Below are 13420 nucleotides of genomic sequence, written 5' to 3'. Positions count from 1 at the left end.
TCGTTCCTTGACTACTGAAGTTACTTCAGTTCCCGTAGCACATGTTATTTACCCACACATTTTTGACCTTCAGGACAATTTATTCAACTTTTTAATGGTTCATAAACATGTTTGGGAAGTAGCATTACCCTCCTGTCTCATTTGAGGAAAGACAGATGTACCTTCCCTTTCAATAGAGGAAATTTGGTTTAAAGAAACAATTACTGTGAAGCCTACAGCCACTGCAAATCTTCATATTTTAAGTCAGAAGAAATTACTGTGCATATTCAGATCAAGAGCCATAAAACAATGCTAAGCCTGAAGACACCTACAGTGATCAATCTGATTCTGAAGTGATATACACAATTCTTCTCAGAGTTCATGACAGAATCAAAATCTGCATTTCACAACAATTAAAGTATCTTTCCCTCAGCTGCTTGGAAATTTCGAACTGACTCCTATTCAAAGAGGCCTTATCTTTGTTCCACAGGCTGTTTTAAAATAGTTAGAAAAGCTCTCACATATAAGTTTTTCCTCTCTTGCTGTCATTTTTTAGTCTGACCTCTGCATCATCAAACTGTCTGGCAATGTTGGCAGACAATTCAGTCTCCTCCTCAGAGACCTATAGAATGCAGTTAGGTACAAGCTGAGCACATGCTGGGTCATGATGATGATGAGGCTGGCACATTGGAAGGATCATGGCCCACCTGCAGTTCTCAGACCCATCTTTGTGATCCTGCCAAGGAAACAAAAACTACCTACTCCTTCTGTGTTCATCCTCAAATGTAGGAGAGTTCTCCTTGTCAGAAATAAGGCATCCTTTCAGGAGAGAGTAGTATTTTTTAAGTAGATCCTGCTGACATCTCAACTCTTGTTTCAGAGATATCCATAAAAAGGACTTTAGCATCTGTACATACCTGGGCCAATGGCCATTAGCACGAGTCCTGTGCGTTTAGAGCTCACTTCTCTAACAGTGAGACTTGTTAGTCACATAAGGGTGACGACTAGTCTTGGGACTTCAATTCATCTTCTCTTCAGGGCCTGTGATCGGTGTGGACTTGGATCGGTCCTTCCTTTCAGTCTTAGCTTTGAAGTTCAACAACAGCCTTGACCTATGCTACATTCAGAGTAGTAGATTGGTGACATAATGGTGACAAGAGAACTCAAGTAGGGAGGAAGGATATTTTACCTTTTCCTTCTTCATCAGTTCATCAGCAGCAGAGACTGACTTTCTGAAGCAGTAAGCACTGCTAGTTTGATTAGAAAAGTGGTAAATCTCTTTTATGCTGAAGATGAAAGCTTTAGCTTACTTCCCAGTGAGCCTTTATGGATGTGCTCACTATTCCAAGAAGGAAAGAGAGCTAAAAACATCACAGTGATCTGCACAGCTGTGGTGGAGCTGTGGGTTCCCAGCAAACTTTGACATATGCTCACTTTTTTTCCCCTCTGAGCCCATTGCCAGGATCAAGGCAGAGAAGGCCCGTCAACTCAAAGCACGTAGTGAAACAGAAGGAGATAAATGTAAAGCATTGCTTCTTTTAGTTCCATTGTTTCATTTTCTCAATTGTATTTGCTGCATAACTGAAGAGCATTCAGAGGCTGAGAGTTGGAATAAGGCAACAGGGATCATTTACAATTAATCACCAATTACTGCTGCAGATCAGAATTTGTGTTTCAAAAGAACTTTTTTCTCCAGCTACATGAATTACATCAATTACTGGGGCCTCAAGGACCAGCTTACTTGGTCTTTTCACAATTGAACATTTGGATAATGGTTAGGACAGGACATCACTGTCCAGAAGAAATGTTTGTACTTTAAGATCACTTCTCTAAGTCCATCGTTCTCTCCCAAACCAAATAGAGAAAGAACGGTAAGAGAGCAACTAAAATCACCTCCACTACAGTAGTGACGAGGAAAGTAATTGATTCTGGAGATGAGACAACAAGGCTTCTAAAACTTCCCCCATATCCCCTCTCTCCCCAAAAAAAAAACTTCTGAGAAATGAGAAAAGGAAACATTTTGACAACTGATACAAGGCTCATTTTCCAGACACAGAAGTGTCTGCATAGAATACGAACACAGTAACCACAAGCTCTTCTGGTTTTTGAAAGACAAAATTGAAAAACTGGTTAATTGCCTTATGCTTTTACCAGTGATGGAAAGGTGGACAGGTAGAGGATCATCCTAAGCCCTGATGGCTGGAATCGGGAAGAATACTGATGGAAATCATGCACCTCCCCTGTCCTGTTTTTTTCATCAGAAATCTTTGATCTGGCGGTATCCGAGAAAGGATGCTGAATACCTTGGATTTTGATCTGACAAAATATTGCCGCTTGAATGTTAATAAGTTTGGGAAACTTGTAATTGATCATTGCCCATTTTAAAATCAAGTTTGGTAAATTATTTGGCTTTGTGGGGTTTTTTCATAGTTTTCCAGTACATTTTATTGAGCTACCAAAAGATAAAAAGCCAAGGGAAAAAAGATAACTTGGTTTCCATTACAAAAGGTTAGACTTTAAAATTATAAAATTACTTAACTGAAGGCAAAAATAAAGGATATTTAATAATGTACAGATTCACCTCAAATAAGAGACTGCTGCACTAGTGCCCTAGAGGAAAGTGCAAGAGATGATAGAGTGAAGCCAAAGGGATTTCAGTGGGCATTTCAGTACTACTGATCACATTTTATGTGTCACAGCTCATTACAGCAGTGCAAGAAAAACAGTACAGAACTAGACACTTAGCTTTGCTTTGTTTCATTTTGCTTCCATCTAGTTTAACTACTTACAAAGGAAATACTCTTGAAAGCACTACAAACTGAATTCCATTCAGACACAACCAGTAAAACAGTGAAGAAACAGTATTACAATACTGACTCTTGTAATTTGCCCACAGATTTCTACCACAGCATTCTAGACTCTGGACATAAACAAACCAAGGAGATCAACTAAGAAAGACCAAATAAACAAGCTGTAATCTAATATATAGACTGACTCCTTTTATTGTTAACATTCAAAGAAAGATTATAGAAGACTTGTGAGTGAATAGACTCAAAATGGGGAGATAAGTCTGTGTTTATGCCTATTCAGGAATAAAGATTTGAGAAAAGCTTGGATTTCATTGAAATTGAAACCTCATGTCTGATTAAAGTAGATTAAAGTACTTTTTACTCTTAGACTTGGAAGGCTCTGCTGCAGTAATACCTGCATACAAGGAGCAGAATCACATATTATTCATGGAGCATATTTATCACTGTGAAAATTGCAGAGACATAAACACATAGAAAAAAAGGATGACTGCCGCTCTCAAAGGAAAACCTTTCCTAGTTTGGGAAAAGTACACCAAGAACAGAAAACTTAAATGCAACAAAAACATCAAGGTCTCATCCCCAGGAGATTATTTATTTTCTCATGCTGGGCTGCAAACCAGCATGCTGACATTTCAAACTGAGGGAAAATGCTGAAAGCTATGTGATGCTCACAGGTCCCAAGCACCCAGCCACAGCTTTCTAGCTGGGCAGTGCTGCCCTAGTAGCAGGGTACAGGTGAGCATCTTAACATTTATTTTGCCATCAGTTCTGAAAATATCAAGAAACTCAAAAACGTCCAGAGAAATTCAATCATAGACACATCTAGGATCACATGGATCTGTAAGTGGAGATGCAGAACTGTAACTTTTGACTATTTCATAAGAAAAAAAGAAAAAAAAACAAACAAACCAGCAACACAGTCTTTAATCACCCTGCCAGTCACTGACAACTGCACAAGTAGGGAGGCTGTGTGGGACTCATCTCTGAATGTTGGAGCACACCTTTGGGACAACATGCTGGCAAGCAGACAGACAGAAGTCAGTTCTGGACAAGCTAACTGAGGTACAGACAGGGTAGCTCCGTGTACAGCTGCCCTAGACACCTGCTCAAAACACCTGCAGACATATTTTCCTTCCTTTACATCATTCTTAAAATTCAAATCCCTTCTGATCACTCACTTCTGTAAGTACCACCACCTATCTGGGTGAAAGGAAATACAGGACTAAAACATCTCAAACATAAAGCATCTCAAAGTATCAGAACTGTAACAGGATTTGGGGCTCTGTTTGAAACCCTAAGAAATAAGAAAAGCGAAAGGTCCAAAGAGGGACCATAATAAATGCTTGATATCAAATTCTATGCTACAGATTAAGAATTTGGAATTTGCTCAGCATTTTTGTTTTGCTAAGGCGGCACAGGACAGACACATTTATACGAAGGATAATACAATAAGAGATTGTACAATTCACATTTAACAAACAACAAGCTAAGCAATGAGCTTAAGTTAATGCAATGAGCTTAAGTTAATAAGAAAAACTGAACTAGGAAATTAGGAGAAATGGCTTTATTGCAAGGCAAAGTGGAAAGAAAGTTTCCTTAATGAGGTAGTTACTGTTCACTAGCAGTGCTCAAAGCAGCATTTACTAACTGGAACAGACTGGGTAATCTATTTCTTTTAGTATGCTCTGTTTAAGATAATGTTGTTTCTTGTTGAGAATCTTGTGTGGATAGAAATTTTATGCCTACATTTAATTTTGAAGAAACCTCTTGTTTGTTCTGTCAGGAGTAAAACTTTTTTAAGGCAACATGAAATAGAAAAAGCCATCTCTGTGGTACTTTAGAAAATAAAAACTTGAGAATAATCCTGTTTTCCAATGTGGCTTTTCAGAAATACCCCATGGTAGGTAATGCAGATCAATCAAAACTTGAAAATCATCACTTAGAAAATACTAACATCATCACTGTCTGTGTTCTACCTACACAATTCTCTGGATATAATAATTTGTTGTTGTCTTTTGAAATTAGTAACATAACAGATATGAAATGGCGTTGAGAGAGATCAGTGAGAATTTAAAACCTCACCTCTTGTTTACTGATTTCTGGATTTCAGCCATGCATTCGCTGACCCTTTTTATCCCTTACTGCCATGTTTTCACTAGCTTAGTTTACTCAGAGATTATAAACTCACCCCTGAGAGAAAATGCCACTTTTTCAAGACATTACTTTAAAGTTTAAAAGATTTTGACAAGTCACACATCTCTAAGGATTTGACAGGTAAAGTTTTTTAACATAAAGTAAAAAAGTGACAGAGAGGTTCAATCAAAATATGCGAACAGAAGTTATTTATCCCACCATCTAGAAATCCAAGGGTAAGCGAAATAATATACAGAGTAAATATCAGCCCTAGAAATTCAATCTAAGGCACATGAAAATTGGAGGTTTTCTCCTTTACTACCTGTTTGCTTAGTGGCTTGGGTTTGGGGTGTTTGGTTGGTTCATTGGTTAGGGGTTTTGTGGTTTTGAAGATCAAAAACTCATTTAGATAGTAGTTGCTTGCTATTCAGTGAAATGATTAATTAAAAAAAATATGGCAACTTTCTATAGCAGATTGCTAAATCCAAACTTGAAGCCTAAAGAAATTGTGCGAGAAAATTCTAGAACCTATAGAGTCAGGTGACAGAGACCCTGATTGGAATAACTTTGACTCAAATGGAATTCATAGGAATCTTGTAGGAATTTTCACTTGTCTTGTACAGAGACACTTCAAGTATGATATTACATGAAACTACATGCCTCCCTCTGGTCATGGAGAGAGAGAGCAATTCTCTAAATATCTAAGTATCTGTTTGACTGGTGAAAGGAGAAAAAAAGTGTCCTGTTGCTCACCATTGATTTGGAGAGTCCCTGAGATACTGCTGACTGGAACACACAGACATCACAATATAAAGGCATAAAGGAAAACACATTGGCATCAACATGACTCTTACTGAAATATTTTGCTATATTATTTCCACATCCAAAGGGCTTTGAAGTCACGTCTGTCTTGAGACCTGGAAAAGGCATCAGGAAGAATAACTTAAAAAGATCAAAAGTTGCCATCCTTTCATCATCTAGCAAAAGAAAAACCCTTCCAAATAATGATTTTCAGATTAAAAAAAAAAAGAGTAAAATGATAATATCGCCTGCAAGATTTTGGCAGATATATTAAACTGTCACAGTTCTTGCTAGTATCAGGCTAGCTGAAAAAATCCCCACTGCTTTTAGTTGCCCAGAAGACAAGATCAAAAAAAAATGTGTATAGTCTGTGCCTCAGTGCAACATGTTGTTAACTGCAAAACCAAGGTCCAGATAAGTTAACTCTGAGACTGAGTTAAACAGCACTGGGATTAGGAGAAAACAGTTAAGCAAATCAGACCTAATTCACTGTTGTGTAACAGTTCAAACCATTCCTGATTTTCTAATTGGTTTGTTCATATTAACAGACATTCAGAATTTATCTAATAAACAAGTAACTAATGTCACATAATGCTTACTACATTAGAGACACACCTCACTACCCAACACTAATTATCTCTGTGGTGAAGAGTCAGACCTACAAGGAATCCTTCTTTGCCTGGGACAACAGCAGTCACAAAACGAACAAAAAGGATACCAGTACTGGAATTTTTTTTCATCTAAATTCAGTGGGCCATTCCTTTCTCTCTTCCTATCAGCACACACAACTTCCAAATCAAAGGATTGATGTAATTAATCCACTAAACTCCATCCATCAACTATCTACCTCATTCAGAACTATCTACCTCATTCTGTTACAACAATGCTAACATAGAAACAGACATCATCAGACAAATTAACAGTGATCATCCACAAATACCGGTGTCCAAAGAGACTGGACAGACACAGTTTGAAGAGCTATTCTGTGCAGATGTACAGCCTCTCTGACACTATACAGGTGGAAGTGAAAAGCAGATTTCCAGTCTTTGAAAATGAAAAGAATAGTTACATGTAGCTATGTGTAACGCAAGAGACTTTGTGGATTTCAGCAATGATACACTTTCCACGCAATAGCAATACAACAGCCTCTCAAGAGAAAGCCATGAATCACAAAGCTTGCAGCTCCACTCTATCAGGTCTCTCCTTAGCAGGAAGAGGTTGAGATCATGTAAAGCATGTTTTAATTTGTTGTATCTTATCTCCCCCTCACTTCTTTCACGCAAATAGACTGCTAACACTGAGGCAATCCCCACTACATGCCAAATTGTGATTGGTGATCCAAAACAGACCTCTAAAATAACAGTCCCCATGCCAACATTACACTGACCTCAAGTCTGCCAATGTTTTAAAGCAACTGGAAGGAAATAAACTGTCTAAGTGCTAATAAGTGCAACTACAAATATATTTGGTGTGGAAAGGCTTCCTTGAAAGGCAAAACACAAGATTAATGTAAGAAAACATCCTTTTGAAACAGTTTCTCCAAATGAGACTGTACCAACAATAAATCCCATGCTACTCAGGTTTTTGAAGAGGATTAGAGCAGAGCAAAAACCCCATATCCTTAAATACATGCATATGCCAATTATGACTTTTGAGAAAAATGAAAGCAGAGACCAATGAATTTATGCCCTGAAACCCTGTTAGCTTCTACACTTATTAGTCTAACGTATTTAAATAAATGTTTAATCTACCGATTTCATTATTTTCCCTCAATAATATAAAAACGTTCCAACATTTAATTACTATTTATTTTGTGTGTACTATGTTTTGATTCTAATGAATGCATTTTGGTTCCTTTAGGTGTCATCTTCATGTCTGAAATATTCATCAGGATCAACAATGCCTTTTGTTGCCTTGAATAAAACAGCTGATATTAAAAATCAAACTGTAAAAGCAACCAAAGTACCATAGTCCAGAAAGTAGTTCCTTTCTCTGATTTCATCAGTAAGACCCTTTTGCCCCTCACTTCCATGCAAAAAATCTTCAGACCAAGTTATCCAGAATTATGGGTAGAAATAGCATTGTTTCACTCCTTTCTTTACAGAAACACAACTTAATGTCTTTACAGAGAAACACAACATCTTAATGTCTTCATATGAAAAATCTCCCATAAACACAATTCATCCTTTTCTGAGGGTAAGTGAAAAGACTTGCATCAGCAGCTCAGGATCTGGTACTGAAGATTGGTAATTGTAGGATACTTGGTCTACTTACTACAGAAGCTGAAAGGTGCCGCCTACCTACACTGGTAAGAGGGAAGGGAAAGGCTTTCTGTTACCACCTAGGAAGCTGTAAAGGATAGACCTGGGTTGGATGTAAGGAAGAAATTTTAATAATAAGGGCAGTAAAATAGTGGAACAGATTGTTCAGAAAAGCTGTAGATGCCACATCACTGGAAGTCCTCAAAGTCAGGTTGGATGGGACTTTGAGCAACTTACCTAGTGAAAGATGTCTGTGCCTGTGGCAGGTTGGGCTACATGATCTTTAGGGTCCCTTCCAACCAAAATCATTCTATAATTCTATGACATGGTTTCTATGCTCTTTCTTATTTTTGATTTTCTCTGTTTTCTACTTTCAGTTCATCTTTTTTAAACCCCTCCTCCAACTTGCCAGTGCCTACCTATTACCTAGGTTTGTACCCAAATCTCCTGCTTCATCAATTTTTGCTGTTGGCCACACCTCAGCTCTTTCCTATGGCCTGACTGTGGCAGAAAACAATTTAATTTGCCAAGGACTATAACACCTCAATTTAAATAGAAAGTAAGTTAAATATGATGTTTTTATCACAGGCAAACTGGTACAGTTGAGCTAAATCTGATTTTAAATTCTGCAAATGCCTCACACTGCTACAGATCCTGCATTTAATATTCAGATTTAAGCAGTATGCAGTAATTATGATTTAGAACCACATATTTAAAATGAAGCAGCAAGAAAAACAGCAAAAAGACCAGTATATAACATTTCTTGCAGCTTCACATTGCTGTAAGCAGAGTTGAAAACCTGAGAACTTGCAATCATTGCAATTTGAAAATTTTCCACAGTATTTCAAACATTCATTATAGTTCTTCACACCCATTTTAATGATATCTAAGACTGCATAAATTCAAGACTAAAGAATTAGCACTGTGAGTTTAGCCCAAGATACATGCATACCTATTAAAGGTAAGTATATTAGAGGTGGTGAATGAACCTACTAGGGTTCTGTACAAGAATATTTTCCAACCTCAATGAAAGAGCATGCAAGAATTGATGAATGAAAGATTATCTACTATTTTACAGACAAGTTTTTAAAATACTGGGTTGAATTATGAAAAAAAGATTTTATTTCACAAATCACTTTCTCAATTTTACATTTAGCAGTGTGTTCAATATAATTACTTATAAAAAACTGCCATATGATTGAACTTTCCTCTTTATCTGAAAAGCAGCACCAGCATCTGATGTTCTACCGATCAGAATCTGGCTCAATGTCTGAAATGGAATTTAAACAAACAAATAAACAAAAAAAAATCCAAACCCACACAAACAAACAACAAAACCAAAAAACCCCCTCATGCTAATTCTGAGAGAATGATTTCAGAAAGAGAATTGTAAACATTTCCATGCCTTTGCTGAAACTGGGATAGAAGAGGAAATCATTCCTCAAGACAATCGTAATTACACATATACAAAAATGAAACATGCTAAATTCAGTGAGACTATCAGAAAGTGTGGTGGCATGCTAGGGGGACACTACACAGAACATGAACATAATAATTTCTAGAAATTAAAGAGAAGTATGATTTTTTTCCTACTACATTTTTAAGATAAATTGAAACCAATGCCAGATTATTCATACTAAGTCTTAAAAACCATTACTCTTACATCACTGTGAAATTAATGCTGAAATTCTTATTTATTTATTTAGCAAATAAATTGCTTATTCTGAAAATATTTATAGAAAAGTAAATCAAAGACTGAGCAATAATAAGTTCCTAAATCTTTAGATCTTACTCTTACATTTTTGAGAGGACACATTCTGAACAAATCCAGTAATTACAGATTATAGTGACTCAAAACACCTGCAAGTAGTGATACAGAATTTATGTCACATCCCCAAAACAGACCTTCTCTTTCATATTCAAAGTTAAAGAGTGGGAAATCAACTACAGTAATTAATATACCCTGGATTTGCAAGTAATATTTTAATAAGTCTGAAACCATGACTACTGCACAGGATTAAAGGCAAATTAATAATTTTCAGAATAAAATAATTACTGTGCAGACCACATATTTGCTCCCTTCCCTGTCAGGTAAAATTGAACTGTAGGCCAGCAACTAAAGTGTAAGTTAATTAACACTGAAGTTTGTGAGATGATGTATGACAGAAACAAGGACGATGTCCATAATTCAAACTACAAACATCACCACAAAGAAAATGTGACAGACCAGATGAGGTAGACATAGAAACCATCAGAGAACAGCATCAGCAGAACACATGAAGAATTAATATAGATTAATATTTTCAACAAATGAGTAACAAAGAAAATTAAAAAAGCACAAGAGACACATATAAGCAATGATGAGAGTATGTGGTCAGATGCATAAAACTTTATTAAAATGCATTAAAGAGGAGCAGTAGCTTGAACTAAGTCTCCAGCTGAATTCCACCACTGCACTATTCACTCACTCTACTGGTGACTATCAACTACAACCCTAAAAATAAATTAAAAAAATTACTAGCAAACACTGACTTAAAATGCACAACTGGAAAAGGTTGTACAAGTTTGGAAGGAAATCTGTGGATAGGACGAAAAATGGAATTGGGAGGCTGGGATAAACAAACAAAAAAAAAAGACTGAAGAACAGAATTACAGCTGATTTATCAGATCATGATGTATTAACACAGGATGAAGAGATCCTACTAGCCCTAGCTGTCATTATATCCTTGACAATGATGCTGAGATTTTTAGAATTCTCTATTTGAAACTGGACACCTAGAACATTTGAACATTTAATTCGAAGAAGTGAATGTTTGAAAATAGCCAGAAAATTTGAGCCTTGCATTTGATAAGGCTATCTTAGATTGTTATGTGTAGCCTTTCATTGCAAGAGCAGATATCCTAAGAATCAGACTTCTCAATGTGCCCAAAAAATCTCAGTTACAGGAGACATGAAGTAAATCTTAAGAGAACAGTTACTGTTTAGACATTTATTTTAAAATCATTTTTATTCACTATCACATTCTTTCCAAAAGACAGGCTACTTCTACACTCTAATAAAACAAGTTTTTACCCAGTGTGCTAAAAGAATGAACTATAAACATTATATCCTTTTCAATTCTACCCCACCTTCAGTGTCTTGAGACACCCCACTACTCTAAAACCTACCTCTGGGTTGCTAACTAGCTCAGCCTTGCCTTGCACTGTCTTCCAAACTTTCCTTCTTCCCAGTCTCAACTTCTTCATCAGTTACACAGAAAAACTGATTACTTTCTAAAAACTTCTGTAGTGTTCTCACACACCTACATAGTACCTTGTGAGTGTTCATATTCTCATTTCACCTGAAGACCCATCCCCATCCTTTCACAAGTGTTTTTATGAGAATTCCTTCATTTCACACGCCACAGCATTTATCAGATTATAATTTGGAGAAACTCACACTGAGTTCTATGATTTCTACAGATAGTTCTGTTTCTACACACTGAGTCCTATGATTTCAGTACAACAGGAAAACCATTTGCCCACCCCTCTCTCTTTTTTTTGTGCAATATAATTTAATGTAGACAAAAACCAAGCTAGGACCTAAATTACATCTTTTTCTTCTTGAAGAAAAGCTTATTCACTAGCAAAGAATAGCTGACAGAGAAATGGAACAAATAATATACCGAAAAAATAAAGAAAAAATTTTGAAAAAAAAAAGATGTGGTAGACTGAAATATGGAGGAAGGTCCCTCAAAAGACATAGAAGTTTAACATACAGCCCTTGTGATTCATTGGGCAGTTAGATGGAACAAAATGAATTCACAGTAACATTTGCTTAAGTAAGAAATTAATTTGCTAGCCATATGCTTCTGAGGTTAAAAAAAATGACAGTGAACTGTCCTCTAGTTTGGAATGGGACCTGTCCCTTAGGCAATTCAAACCACATCTACAGATATGCACTGAAGACACTGAACATGCCTGGGAGGACACAACAGAATGTGAGAGCTAGCCCAGCTGCATGGAAACCTGTTCTTTTGGAAGGGAACTGGCAGGTCCTCTCCAAAACCTTCTACGTGGTAACTAAAAATCAGAAGATGTATTTCTCAGGATGGTAACTTAAAACTGAAGTGCTTATTAAAAGAGGTACCTTAGACATATGGACATAAAGATAGTGGTGCCTAGTTGTATCAAACGCTGCCAGAAACATTTTTAGCACCAGGGTTTTTTTTATTTTATCTTCTTTATCCTTTATTTTTTCCCTTCTTCAAAAAGGGTGAGTATTTTCCAGTTCAGTTTCTCTCTTGTGCCCAGGCAGTAGATTTCAACTTTTAAAATGGCAAAGCTGGAGTAGGAAGAAACTGTTTGTAGGTTTGGAAGTTCACAGCCTTTGAAACTTAAAATTACTTTCCTTGTACCTGCACTAACAGGCATACTGTGAACTGTTTAAACAATACAGAAAACAAGGCACATATCTCACCTCATAGTAACTTCGCACAGCATTGCAAAATGCTTCATCTGCTACGATTTGCGTCTCACCATTCAAAAAGGCCTGGAAACGTTCCTTCAGTAACTGCAGCTGCTGCTTGTTGAGCTGTGCAAGAAAAAACAGAGAGGGGAGAGAATAATGATAAATGCAGTTAGTCTTGAAGTAAAAGTAAGCAGCACTATACACAGTTGGAAGCCATGGATGGGCAAGAAAAGGCAGAGGCTCCCCGGCCACCTGGCTCCCCAGTGTATGGCACTCTTCAGAGTGCCACCTTGGCAAGCCAGGTTGTGGCAGCCAGACATACAGGTACACAGCATGCAAGTAAATCTCTGCCCTTTCCTTGGTGTCTTTGGGATGTTACAGGTAAGTCTGCAAGGATACTTATGAGCAGTATTTTATATGCATATACTGAATATAATGGTTGACCTCCCCCATGGTAGCAGTACCAGCTAATAAAATGTAGCTGCAGTCTTCAAATATGTCATTTTTTTCCACCTTCAAATAACTGAATAAAAACAACTGAGATACCTCAGTTTTTTGGAGTAATCCAGCACTACCCCTGGAATGTTTCAACAAGCATGCTCACTGTGAACAAAATGGACCTGTAGCCACTGATGCTATAACACTATGAATGACATGAATGACATGCTGGGTAACAGCAGCCAAAAGGTTCAAAGATTGACACCAAATTACATTTGGTGCACTTCATATCAAAGTTAAGTACATTTTGAAAACAAACTCCTAGAAGAACACATTACATGACTAAACCTTGCAATCAATGTAGTTTTATCAAAGTTTAATGTTATGGGGAAAAGCAAAGTCTGAAAGCTCTCCAAGGATCCAGACAGAGGTCTTTTGCCAAGGTTCCTATCAACTCTTGAAATACTTAGTAAGATATTTCTCCCTATCAAATTTGTGAGAAGTTTGAATATCACATCAAAGGAGACTGCCACTAACATTAATATAAC

General features: G+C 36.9%; 1 protein-coding gene across 19 annotated transcripts in view; it reads right to left on the bottom strand.

Moving 5' to 3' along the window:
- The window catches only part of CADPS2 (calcium dependent secretion activator 2), a 295682-nt gene that overhangs the window by 220619 nt on the left and 61643 nt on the right, over nucleotides 1-13420 (bottom strand). For all 19 annotated transcript variants that reach the window (XM_032687469.1, XM_032687472.1, XM_032687479.1 and 16 more), the window contains exon 2: nucleotides 12444-12557. In XM_032687469.1, the coding sequence (XP_032543360.1) occupies nucleotides 12444-12557 (114 nt within the window). The remainder of the gene's footprint in view (nucleotides 1-12443; nucleotides 12558-13420) is intronic.

This window comes from Chiroxiphia lanceolata, chromosome 5, assembly GCF_009829145.1.
Source record: "Chiroxiphia lanceolata isolate bChiLan1 chromosome 5, bChiLan1.pri, whole genome shotgun sequence".
NCBI lineage: Eukaryota > Metazoa > Chordata > Aves > Passeriformes > Pipridae > Chiroxiphia > Chiroxiphia lanceolata.
This window is presented reverse-complemented; position numbering and strand designations above follow the sequence as displayed.